General features: G+C 41.0%; 1 protein-coding gene across 1 annotated transcript in view; it reads left to right on the top strand.

The window, feature by feature from the left end:
* Mcm3 (minichromosome maintenance 3) overlaps nt 1–13,969 on the top strand; it is a 154,641-nt gene that overhangs the window by 28,335 nt on the left and 112,337 nt on the right. The window contains exon 4 of the mRNA XM_068225217.1: nt 1,588–1,718. Within this exon, the coding sequence (XP_068081318.1) occupies nt 1,588–1,718 (131 nt within the window). The remainder of the gene's footprint in view (nt 1–1,587; nt 1,719–13,969) is intronic.

Below are 13,969 nucleotides of genomic sequence, written 5' to 3'. Positions count from 1 at the left end.
GTACGCAAATAATCTTGGCACCCTGATTTTAGAAAGGGAAATTTTGAAGAATAAACACATTTTTTATTGCATAACTTTGAAAAATATGAATATTGAAAATTGTAAATACGTCTGGTCCGTGTTAGCAATTTGTGACAACCCCGTGTGGTTGGTGGACGCAGACAGAGAATACACCCACAACATCCCTTGCCTGTCGTAAGAGGCGACTAATAGGGGCAACCAAGGAATGATGAAATTAAGACCATGATACTACTTGTGATTAGTACCACGATGTGAGGAACACCATGGGTCGACGTTGCATAGGTACCCTTATGTGAGGAATACCACGGGTCTAGGCATTGTCTGTGTTGTACCATCGTGTGCACTCCAACAAGGGAGGGGGGGCTGGGCACTTGGCTGGTCAGACTAATGTCCATGCGAGAGAAGGTGCCGTACGCTGCGCATGAATGTGTCAGTTCCCCTGTGTTCAGAATGGGCCTGCATTACCTATGAGTAGTACCACTATATGAAGAACACCACGCGTTTGGTTGTTGCCTATGATTAGTACCACCATGCGAGGAACACCATGAGTCTACGTTACCTGTGATTAGTACCACTGTAGGAGGAACACCATTGTTCTGTTTTACCAGTGATTAGTACTATTACGAGGGGCCAGTGACAGGGATTTTTTTTTCTTCTATTGGCTTTATGTCGCACTGACACAGATAGGTCTTATGGCGACTATGGGTCAGGAAAAGCTTAGGAGTGGGAAGGAAGCAGACGATGCATTAATAAAAGTACAGTGCTGCCTGATGTGAAAATGGAAAACCACGGAAAGCCACCTTCAAGGCTGCCGACAGTGGGATTCGAACCCGCTATCTCCCGGATGTGAGTTCACAGCTGTATGCCCCTAACCGCATGGCCAACTCACCCGGTGACCTGGATTTTGACCCCTTTTTTTTATAGCAAGCATCATCTCAGAAAAAAAGGTATTGTGAATTGTATCCACTGATTGTTTTGGATTCATGGTCAATTTTTCATCATCTTTTGTTTTATATTTTTGTCAGGGGATACGTTTTGAAGTTTTAATTATCGTTTCCTTTTGTTGCACTTTGTACCATTAGGGGCCGATGATCTAGTTATTAGGCCCCTTTATTTAAACAACAAACATAATTATTTGCGACACTACATACAAATTTCACTGACGGTAACCAATAATAAATCTGCGAAAATTCACGATATTTTCTTCTTAATTGGCTGAGAGATGTTGCACAATACTGGTTTTCCTATGAAAATGGAAGGTATTTCCTTCAAAAGGATGCTTGAGTCATTCACAGCTAGCTGTACAGAATGTCCATTTTGTGAACGAAGATATAATAAACTTAAACAATTCACAGCTGAACGTCTTGACTAGAGTAACCATTCAGTTGGAATCTTGAGGCCATCTGTTACAGTAAGCTCAAACAAACGGTAAGTATGGGTCAAGGGCTTATCATTGACAATTGTTCCATAAAGAACTGCATTTTCACAACAACAAAAAAGTTATTTTTTGCCTACATGCTCCCATTATAGGTTACATTATTGTAATCATATTCTAACAATTTTAAGGTTCTTTGGTACGGCCGAAAGTTGTGCGAAGTGTGCACTATTGTCCTGCCACCAAGAAGATTTTGGAACGTCGTTACACTGACTTGACATCCTTTGAAGCCTTTCCTTCAAGCGCAGTGTACCCCACGAAGGTGAGTAGTAATGGCTGTTTTAATCTCTTGGCATGGTTATGATCAAGAAAGTGTACCATATTTACTCGCCTACAGGACCCTCCCTTTTTCATATTAGTCCTAAATTCCACTGTCGGTAGCCCTGAAAATGGTTTTCCATTGTTTCCTGTTTTAACACCAGGCAATTGCTGGGGCTGTACCTTAATCAAGGCCACAGATGCTTCCTTCCCATTCCTGTCCTTTTACTGTCTTGTCGTTGTCATAAGACCTATGTGTGTCGGTGCGACATAAGGCAAACTAAAAAAAGGGGGTTTATGAAAGTACAGATCGTGTCACAGGGCTTTGTACCTGTAGCAAGTTCCTTACTAACTGAAAAATTGATAAGTAACTGCCAACAGTCTCTTGCTATGAAGAGTAATGATGGTGCCAAGAAATACCCATACCTTCTTGGAAACCATCTAGTGCATCACAAATCCTTTTCCAGCCCTTCTACCGAGGTCCAGAACAAAATGGAAGTGAAGGGCAAACCTCAACGCCCTCCTGCATCAGGCTTTTCCATGTAGAGTGCTCGCCAGTGAGCAGCGGAGTACTCGTGCCTGCAGCATGCAATAGAGCTCCACTGAGGCAACCTGTTGTCACGGCCCGGTGGATACTTACGGAGACCGGTGGCTGGGAATATCGTTGAAAGAGGTTGTATGACTGAGGAATTGGGAGTATAGGAGGTGTTCAACAGACAGGTTCGATATGCAGAATACAGTATGTTTATTGAGTATGAGAACTAACACGGTTTACTTTGGAAACAAGTGATGATATATCGGGAGTCAGTGTATTTGCTGATGTGATGCGCTGAGCACTCTTCATTGTTGGATCTCCGAGCATTGATCTGTCTGCCTTTTATTCTGTTCATGGCCAAGAAAAGTTGCCCGCAACAGTATGTGGACCCTGACATACACATGATGTATAGAGTGGAACCTCGATTTTCCGTTTTTTGAGAGACCACGGAAAGGAAACGTACAATACGGGAAAACGGAAGATCCAGGAACGAATGAACCATCAAGAATTTGGCTAAACATCACCAAAATGAAATATGTATACCTATAATCTCAAACGCCCCTAAACCAAACCAAACTACAACCCAATGGGCCTTCCGCCTACCAAGCGACCGCCCTCGGTCCGAAGGCCTGCAGATTACGAGGTGACGCATGGTCAGTGTGACGAATCCTCTCAGCCGTTATTCCTAGCTCTCTAGACCGGGTCGCCATATCACCATTAAATAGCTCCTCAATTAAAGGTAATCATAGAATGACTGAACCTGGAACCAGCCCTCATATCCAGGTAAAAATGCCTGACCTGGCCAGTAATCAAACCCGGGTTCTCCGGGTGAGAGGCTGGCAAGTTAGACATGGGGCTGGCTTCAAACATTAATTACCGGTACGCGACTTAAAAATCTCAAAACTTTACATTCAGTTTAGCGGGGAAACTTTGTCAGTTTCCTCTGAAAACTTCGTCATATTCGTTTGAAAACTTCTTTCAGTTCAGCATCTTTGATCTCTTTGAACTCTTAGAAAAATCTAATACCCGGAAAGCCAAGCCAAACAACAATCAACCACAAGTAGTTTTTCATTCTCTAATCTAATATAATAAAGCACATTCGATTTGAAAACGTCCAACATGATGGCAAAATCCTTTTTTTTAAAAATCTTCCATTGTAATTGGGTCACCGGTATGCTGTTCCTAGTCAGTTTATCGAAATCTTGTACCTGGTAAATTAGGCCTACATCGACTTTTAAAGGTTATGTTGAACTCGAGAATATGGTTTCGAAAGTATCAATCCTCAAGTTCTCTAATGCAGTATATTTAGTTCTGCCCATCGGTAATCACAATCAAATTGGAAAGAGAAAAAATATCATTAACACTTCCGAAATTACAATTATTCGCAACCTTGAGCTCAGCTGGAAAGCACGCTCGCTGTACAAGTGAACATCTATATCATCTGATGGCGAAGCAGGCATCAATTTTTGATAATGAGACAAAGTCTCTCGTAGTGCATTGGCACTGCCGGTGGCTACAATTAGCCTATGCAGTGGCCTCCATTGTATGCACTAGCCAGTGTCTTGGTAGGTGTGCTAGGTACCAACTGATGAGCCCAGCCTAGCACACGAGGGCGAAACGCTGGCAACCAGGAATGAGTTAGCTGGAAAATTTGTAATGTCCAATAACAGACCATTTATATTGGTATTATAAATTTACTCATTCGGAACAAATATTTCAGATTCCCTATGGGAATCAACATCTATATCAACATAGTCGTATTCGATAATATTAAAATACTAAATTTGTGTTACTGGTACTTAAGAAGGAGCAGTTTTGATTGCTGCCTGAAAGCCCAGTGACTATACAGTGCCCTGTGGGAAATGCTGAAAACCTGTTCGGCGATACACTCGAAAAAAGTAAAAAATAAACATCTAACCCTGGACATAATGTAGACGTTTTGCAAGTACGAACATGTGACGAAACTCGTTCCATCTTCAAATAGAGCTGTCAAAATGCGCTCTGTCTTCTTACAATTGTTGTGGACACACTCTGCTTCATGATTTCGAGGATTCTCTAGACAATACTACCCAAATGCGATGCTAAGATGATCCCTTATGCAAGTTCACCGCTGATCGCTTTACCAGTACAGTACTTCTTCAAATTACCGCATTGACGGAATGTCAACACCAAAATCCGTAAGTATGCCATAGCCGTTTTTTTCGTAAGATACAGTTTTTTGAAAAACGCGTGATCGAGGATGTAGCATTGATGGGACTGAAATTTCTGGACGGTTGATCCGGAAAATCGTTTCTTCGAGGAACGGATAATGCGGGATTTTTACAATGTGATTTAATTAGGATGGTCACTGGACCACGTAATTTGAACGAATAATACGGGAAAACGTATTTTCTGGGAACGTATAATCGACGTTCTACTGTACTGCATTCTTGTGCAGCCTGGGTAAGGTTTCTTCCATCGTGACAGATCCAGTGTTGCAATATCTTTTTGGTAAATTATGACTTGTGTTAAGTGTATTATTTCAAATTGCATTGAGACAGGAAATTATCAGGGGTAACTGAGAAAGGACTACTGAACAATCTCATTTCTTTTTCCAAAATATGGAGCTCTTGAAACCTCGCTTCGGAAGACTGGAGAAGCTTAATGATCTTCTTTAGATAATTGTCCAAAGAGGTCTAGGAGGCAAGTTTAAAGAGGCAAGATGATAGAAAAACATTAAATCTCCATTTCAAATTTGCCACTTTCTGTGAACGCTCTGAGTTTATTGTGCGTGTCTACGATTTTATTAGATCTTTCCCTTGCAGTGGCTTATTCAGTTGCTTTTGATCTATTGTTATATCTGCAAGAAATGCCAAGTCTGATTCCCTTGTTGGACCAGACAGACATTGCTCTTCCTGTCCATTCATCTCCAGGAAAAGAGCGATTTCTTCATGAACTACGAAAAACACATCAAGAATTTTTCTAGACTTAACCATGAACCAGTGCTGTGTGATGCGCAGAGCACTCTTCATTGTTGGATGTATCATTGTAAGCCACTTCGAGGTCTTGTAAAAACCATTTGGACTGACTGTAATTACATCGTGGTGCCAGATAAAATTTACACAAGTCACTACAACCTCCGTAACAGATTCCAGTTCCACTGCTGCAGCACCAAGTGCCTCTTGGTGAATAAAACAGTGAATATTCACCACGTCCTTTTTGACTTCACATTTGACTTTTTTTAAACTGAGACAAAGCTCTGCTGTAAACAAATTGTTCTTCCCACAAAATAGTCACCAAGCTTCCTCAGAGTTACATTTTCACACTCTTGATCCCATGCTGCCAGAAGCTCCTCGTCAGATGCAAAACGCCGCCCTTTCAGCTTCACTTCTTGGAAGAGTGCGAAGACATATGGGGCAAGATCAGGACTGTATGGAGGGTGATCAAGCACAGTCAACCCTGATCTGGCAAGAAAATCCATTGTTACATTAACACGATGTGCTGGAGCATTGTCGTGATGCAAGAGCCAAGTGTTGAGCAGTGACTTTGGAAGGAACTGCTTGAGAGCCTGGATAACCTGAGGCAGACAAGTCTCACTGTACCACTTCGCAGTAACTGTCCTTTGTGTTTCTAGCACAACACAAGTCAGGATGCCCCGTTTAGTGAAGAATACTGCAATCATCCTTTTCTTTACTGACCTTGACTTTTGCACAGTCACAGGAGTACCCTCATCTTCAAACAGCTACACCTTGTTTTGGGATTTTGTTGAGACATCATAATAATAAAGCCAAGTTTTGTCACCGGTAACAATACTATTGACGTTGCACGAAGTCCCATTTTCAAACTGTTTTAGCATTTTTCAGCACCATTTCACTTGATGTGCCCTTTGTTCCTCTGAAAGTGAATGGGGCACCCAAAAGGAACAAACCTTTCTAACATGGAGATGGTCGCGTAGAATTGAATGAATAGCTGGTGCAGGAATGTGGAGGGTATCTTCTACCTGCCGATATGTCAACCACCTCTTTGCTGCAACATTTTCCTTACAGCTTCAGTGTTTTCCTCAGTCACTGATTCAGACAGTCGCCCAGAACGAGGATCGTCTTCAACCCCGAAATTTCCCCTCTGGAACTCTTTGTACCAGCGGAAAATTGTTGTCCGATGTGGACAGTCTTTCCCCAGCACAGGAGTCATTTCCTACAGGCACTGGTCAACATTTAATCCATGAGAAAAATTGTAACGGATAATTGTGCGATTTTCACCTTTAGACCACACTGACATCTTAACTTGCTTTCAATCCCACTGCTTGGTAACAACTGGCGTGAAGGTCGTGCCTTGCTGTCTTCTAGACCAGTTTTCACCACGTTTTTGCGTATTGCAAAACTTTCCTAGTGCCCTTTGTACATCGACAGTACCCATAATTCATCTCTAGCAATGGTCATTGCAAAACTTATCTTGTCACAAGTTGCTGATACGTCCAGCTCTGACAGATATCACTCTGACTTCCTTCCAGTAAAGCATGAGGTGGAAGCCCACCATCTTTCTTTCACTCTTTCACCTCTAGTGCTATGTATTCCTACAACATGCCTTTCACAGAGTGGGAATTGTGGAGCATGCTCATGCTATACAAGTACACCATTTTATTCAACAGAATATGGAGTGTGGGAGAATTTCCATCTCAGTAGGGTAACTCAGTCAATCCAGACACTCCGTTAACGGCAGTCCACTTCGAACCAGCATTACTACCAATGACCCAGTTCAAAACAGCAAATTAGGAGGCAAAAGAAACAGACACCTATAAACACCACCAAATAACAACAAAATCAAGGACTTATCTTTAACAGGCGGAAGGTGTCACAATTAACCTGTGGATACTAAAAGAAACACTGTACCTGGTATCGGAGTGATTACACGTAAAGAAAGAAGAACACATATACTTCAAAATATAGAATTATTTTTAATCCAAGAAGTATTCATAAAACAGATGAGCAAAGTAAGGTAATCATCCTCTTTAGCTGAACTTCAGAAATAAGCTATTAATGAGATATTCAATTAATTATAAAACTTAAACGCAGCCTACTGACTTGGTTAAATTACAAGAAAAGAAAATTAAAATAAGATCAGATTGAGCATACATTACTTCCTGTTAGAACCTCTTTCCAAAGTTAATTAGAGGTATTTTACAGATTTTTAAGTTTCTCCTTTTTCTTAAAACCAGATTCTCCTTTTTCCAGGTGAAGTTTTGCATCGTGAGTTTCCACAATATTTTATTGCGACCCCAAGAAGGAACTTGTAGGTCATTAAACCACTCACGAAGAAAAATAACACAAATGAAGCAGAAAATCAAAAAATCTTAAAGATGAACAAATAAACAAGAAATCACCCCATCAGATTCTACACTGTATCAGTGTAACTCCAAAACATCAACCTCAGGAATCAACAACTCAACAGTAGTAACTATCACCATCAACATTACCATGGCAAAGTAAATACACTAACATAGCAATGTAAATACGCTAACATGGCAAGGAGCAAACGTAATTTACCTATACAAACAAGGCAAATCAAATAGATGGAAAAACGCCAAAGAAAAATAGAATCAAATAAAGATAATCAAAAGCGGATATTAAAAAAAGAATAAACCCAAATGATTAAAACATCGCAGAAACTCAGGTGGTTGTTTTAACAACCCATTGACAGATTTTCTTTAGGCATATAATATTATCATAAGGTAACTCCTCTGAAATTAAGAATAACAATCATATCGTGGTAGTAACCTGATCGTAAAATACAAATTTAGAACCCGATAACACTTACATAGATCGAAGATAGGTGATTTTTAAAAGTCCAAAAGGAAAGGTAGAATTCCTAGTAGGCACCGCACACGAGAGATTACGATGAATTCTATGGCTTTTCACAAAGGCCAAGTTCTAATGGTGAGATAATTCCAAGGTGAAGGGAATAAATGTTAGAGACTTACAATATCAGTTGTAGCTTCCCATGAGTGGTAACGCGATGCTCATACTCACAAGAAGGAACCTCAATCTGCAGAAGTAATCAAGGACAAAGTAAAAAAAAAATATTAAGAACTCTTCTGAGGATGAAGACGTCCTCATCCAGCTAGCCCGGATCCATTGTCCTGTCCCAATCTGGGACAGAACGCCAACCAAGAACGTGTCTCTCTCCCTCATGGTAGTCAAACAGATAATAATAATGGTTGCTACAGGCATGTAAGAAGAAAAAGGCGTGCCAATAATCAAGCTGTGCTCTCATTGGCCGGAGAGCACCAACAAGGTTACAAAGTTACACCACTTGCCGCCGAGAGCAGCACAACCCAGAGTCGGATATGCTCTCTCTAGTGCCTAGAAGGCGAAATAGAACATGGAAGGTTTTTAAAAAATAAGAATTAGTCGCTCCAGCTGAGTAGGCTATTCAATTCCAAAAACATGATAATCGCGTAGAGAAATAATTGGAAGAAGACAAGTTGGGAAATAAACAAAATGTGCCACAGATTTCTACGGCAGATAGGCCACAACGAAAATGTAATTGGGGAAGGCTTTCAAACTCGATACGACGGTGTCAGCAGTGTGAGGGAGCTGTAATACCCATTCCCAAGCCAGGTAAAGATCAAAAACTTCTGCGTAGCAATTAGCTTATCATCATTTTGCAGATGTAGTGTACAAGCACTTGCTATTTCTTCCTGCCAGAGTATAGTTTCTGTTCCTCTATGTCCTCCCACCTGACATTCCTATTGCTGATCTCTGATTTCACTGTGCCTATCCATCTATTCCTTGGTTTCCCAACTGGCCTCTCCTCTTTCACTTCTTTGTCAAAGTAATTCCTTGCTGTTCTCATTCAGTCCATCCTCATAATATGTCCAAACCATTGTAGCTCGAGTCTTCCTAAAAACTCTGTAACAGGTATTTGGATATCAGCCTCCTTCCTATTTGCTTCATTCCTAATCTTGTCCTTCCTGGTCTTTTGGTTCATTGTTCTGATGAATTTCATTTCTGTTCACTGGATTTTACTGTTTGCCTTGTTATGCAGGGTACATGTTTCGAGTCTATGTGTGAGAATTGGAATGAAGTAAGTATAAAACATGGTCTGTTTTACTTTCTGGGATATTTTATCACCCCAGAGTAGATTTCTCACTTGAAAATAAAATTGAGAAGCTCTTTGAGTCCTATTAATTGTTTCTAGTTTTACTGTGTTCTCTTTTGAAATGATACTTCCAAGATATTTGAAGTTAGAAACAGACTGCCATAGAGATCCCTCCAGAAAAATGTTTGGATCTGTGCCTTTCCTGTTGATAGTAATTTCAACAGTTTTGTTTTATTGGTGTTTAGTCCATATTCTTTAAACTTGCCATTTATTTACTCCCCAGATCAGAACATTGTCTGCAAATATTAGTGTGTTAGGCTCTTTGCAATCTTCTTTGATGGAATTTATGATCTGATCAATAACAATGATGCAATCTTCTTTGATGGAATTTATGATCTGATCCATAACAATGATAAACAGGAGTGGTGACAAGGCTGGACTCCTCTTTTGGTTTCAGACCAATCTGATCTTCCATCCCTCACATGGACACAGCTCAAGCACTTTTGATAAGAACATCTTTACTTTATTGATCAGGAAGTTTGGCACACCTATACCTTCTAGCCATTCCCAGATTATCTCTCTAGGTGCACTGTCATAGGCCTTCTCGATCCATAAAAGCCATCACTAAGTTTTTACCATATTCCCAGTGCTTCTCTGTTAGCATTCTGATGGCAAATATCAGGTCTGTAGTGCTTTGGTTCTTCTTGAACCAGTGTTGTTCCTCCTCCAATAACGGTTCAACTATATTCCTGATTCTTCTTTCAATTATCTTCTCCAGAAATTTGAGTGAGAAAGTGCCCTATAATTTCTGCATTTCTTCCTGTCTCCCTTTTTATGCACGGGGATGATGATACCTTTCATCCAGTCCTCTGGTATCCTGTTCTCTTTCCAGATGACAGAGTCCACCATTGTATGTCTTGTGCTCCAGCTGCCTTTATCATGTCAGCAGTGAGGTCATCAGACCCTGGGGACTTCCCATTTCTCATGCTCTTCAGTTAAGACTCCACTTCTAGCTATGTTAGCTGTTGTTGTGCTCCATCACTTGCAGTTAAACTGCAGTCTTCTGTGATATTTTGAAGACTTTCTCCATTTAATAAAGTATTGAAATAGTTCATTTCTTCTCTGATGCATTGATCTGTCTTCACCAGATTCCCATCATCTGTTTCCAGTGTAAGGATATTACTATGCTCACTTCTTCTGTTCTTGACTTCTTCACAAAGCAACTTTCTATTACTTTCACTGTCTTCTGTTAGCCTGGTATTGAACTTGTCCCAGCACTTTACTTTTCTTTTTTAATCTAGTTTTTTGTTCCGGTACTCCTGTGCCATGTTCTGAAGTTCATCTGGGTGGATCGATTTCGGTTTTTTTGTTATCTAGCCTCTTCTTTGCTGCATTTCTTTCTTTCACAGCAGTTTTCACCTTCTCATTCCACTGTGTGTTTCCTTCTCCCTGCATATTACACTTCTGAAACTAGGGTGTTCTTGAATGACAGCCACTCTTCTTCTACTCCTCCTTTTTTCATTTTTTGGTAATTTGGCTGAGATATTTTGTTGGTATTCTTCTTTCTTCCCATCTTCTCCTAGCACCCAGGTCTTTACCTTTGGCATTTTCTTGCACTTGACATTCTGCAGTGTCCAACCAAAAGCCGGTGGTCACCATCGAGACTTTCACTTGGAATAACCTTGACATCATTGATGAACTGGCTAGCACATCTATGAGTTATTATACAGTCTTATCACTGTCCTCTGCTTCCCATCCCAACTGTAGTGTGTGATTTTATGCCTGCCTCTCTTCTGAAATCAAGAGTTTTGTATGTTCAGGTTATTCTGTGCACAGAAGTCTATCAGGTTTTCTCCTTCCTGGTTTCTGCCACCATAGCCATGGGGGCCTGTGATGTATTTACAACTTTGACTATCTGTCCCAATTTGGGCATTCAGGTCAACCATAATTGTGATGTTGTTTTTCTGTCTGTGGGGCATATACTTGGAGAAAGGTACCTGGCCAACACAACTTTAATTTTAATGATTCTGTCACTCATATAACTGATGTCCACCTGCACATCAACATCTTTGTGGAGAACGAAAGCAACTCCATTTCTAGCTTCATTAGGGTTCCCACTCCAGTACAATATATAACCATTTTGTAAGGTTTTCTCTCCTGAACCTTTCCATTTCGTCTCTACCCTAAATCCCCAAATGTACATCTGTCCATTAGGTCTACAATTTCTTCACATTTACTAGTAAGGATGAGGATAATCAGGGTTCCAATTCTGAGCTATTTGTTTCTGTGTAATGTCGGTCTCTTCCTTCACGTGCAATGAGCTTCAGGTTGTTGGCCCTCATAAATTCGTAAGTTGCATGAAGAGTTGTTGTCATGTCTGGTAATTTTAATACTTTTACATCCGAGGCTTGTTTTGATTTTGAAAGCAACGAACTCATCAACTATTAGCTAATATGCTTAACAAATGGTCTCTAACTATTTGATGGTGAACTGACAAAATGGGTCGGCCGTAGATGACAGAGGTCTCCTGACTAAAGTGTGGTTTTTGGTCCTTGGAAAGGCTTAAGATTGTGGGATTATCTCTGCCCTACATCGGTGAGGATTCCGGGGAAACTGGGCGATGATGATTAACAACTTCATGTGCTCCAATTTTGACTCCAAGTAGGGAGGTCATATTCTCAATATAACATTCAAGGAGATGGAGTGCCACAGGGGTTGGTACTGGGTGTCATGCTATTCCCTATCCTTATCAATGGCATAGTTGCTGCTGTTGGACTTGCATTTGGTCTGACGCTGTACGTAGATGTATATTTCAGCTCAGAATAGATGACAGGTGGGCTCTCTGTGGTTTTCGAATTTCTGCATCAAAAACCTCAGTTGTATACTTCTGTAAATGCCGATCTGTGCATCCTGACCTGGAGTTTCGCTTGAAGAACAGTGTCCTGCAACTGGTAGACACCTGCAGGTTTCTGGGACTCTATTATGATAAGAGACTGGCGTGACAGTGTCACATCCGTCAGCTGAAAGCTGCCTGCATGAACAGATGTAACGTGCTTTGGTTTGACAGAAGCTCTTTGTTGGGGGCTGACTGTTCAATGCAGCTATGTTTTTACATGGTTAAGGTTCGTTCCTGTATCTACCATGGTAGTTCAGCTACAAAAACTGCACAGAGTGAGTTGGCTGTGCTATTAAGAGCACAAAGTTGTGAGCTTGCATTCGGGAGATAGAGGGTTCGAAACCCGCTGTCGGCAGCCTGAAGATGGTTTTCTGTGGTTTCCCATTTTTACACCAGGTAGATGCTGGGGCTGAACCTTAATTAAAGCCATGGGTGCTTCCTTCCCACTCCTAGCCCTATCCTATCCCATCACCGCCGTTAGACCAATTTGTGTTGGTGTGACGTAAAGCAACTAGCCTTACTCATTGAATCAGAAATTCCACTTCTACAAGAAAATAGACAGCAACAGATTCTCCTCACATACGGTGCCAAAATTCATGAAATGTTAAAGCATCCAAGATAACAATGCCTCTTTGTTACCCAGTATCATTAGAGGTATGAAAGCCAGCAAAATGGCTCATGACCAGTTGTGATTTGCATTGATGTTCAGCTCCATGGCTAAATGGTTAGCATGTTGGCCTTTGGTCAGAGGAGTCCTGGGTTCGATTTCTGGTGGGGTCGGGAATTTTAACCCCCATTGGGTAATTTCGCTGGTACCTGGGCTGGGTGTGTGTGTCGTCTTCATCACGATGCGCATGTTGCCTACGGGCGTCACATCAAAAGACCTGCATCTGGTGAGCCAAACGTGCTCAGACACTCCGGGCACTAAAAGCCATACACCATTTCATTTTTCATTTGTATTGATAGCATGATTGTGTCAGGAGATGAGTGTGGCTGTCTGCGGTCGTCTTGATGTACCCCTAAAAAAATGCTATTTGTTCGGGGCGTCGACCCATGTGGATCTTTTGTCCCTAAAGAATGTACCCCTAGGAAGGTACTCCCGTAGCCAATTCTGCAACCGGATACTGTATATTGCTAGATCTACTCCAGGGACTTCCAGTGAACACAGAACATACCACATAGTTAAGCAGCTCGTCTCTCTACTCCCAAGTTCACAACTTTACTCCCTTGTCACAAATAACTCAACAAATTGTGCTCCTTTTCTTGGGATCTTTTCCAGTTCTCCGATCAAGTGATCCTGGTAAGGGTCCTTTGCCATGAAACCGTACTTTAATTGGGGTCTTACCTGAGATTTATCCTTTACATCTTGACCAAACCCTAAATACCCACATATACATATGAAGAGATATCTAACCTTTATTTACAGCTTTGTTAATGTGATACCCCAGTGAAGGTCTTACATTAACACCTAGGTACTTAGTGATCCCTATGAGGTATTTCCTGTGTTCCTTTAACTGTGGCCTACCAATTTTTTGGGAAAAAAATGTACTTTACATACTATTTATTTTTTCACTTATTTTAAGGAAATGCAGATGAATATATGCATGGATGTTACATGCACATATAAAAGTTTTATTGTATTCCACCATACATTTATGATTTGGAGAAGTCCTTTCATGTATACAACGCTGAAAAAGATAGGTGTTCACATGCAAAGCTACCTCTCATTTGAGGTACTCTAATGAGA

The sequence above is a fragment of the Anabrus simplex genome, chromosome 1, assembly GCF_040414725.1.
Source record: "Anabrus simplex isolate iqAnaSimp1 chromosome 1, ASM4041472v1, whole genome shotgun sequence".
Lineage (NCBI taxonomy): Eukaryota > Metazoa > Arthropoda > Insecta > Orthoptera > Tettigoniidae > Anabrus > Anabrus simplex.
This window is presented reverse-complemented; position numbering and strand designations above follow the sequence as displayed.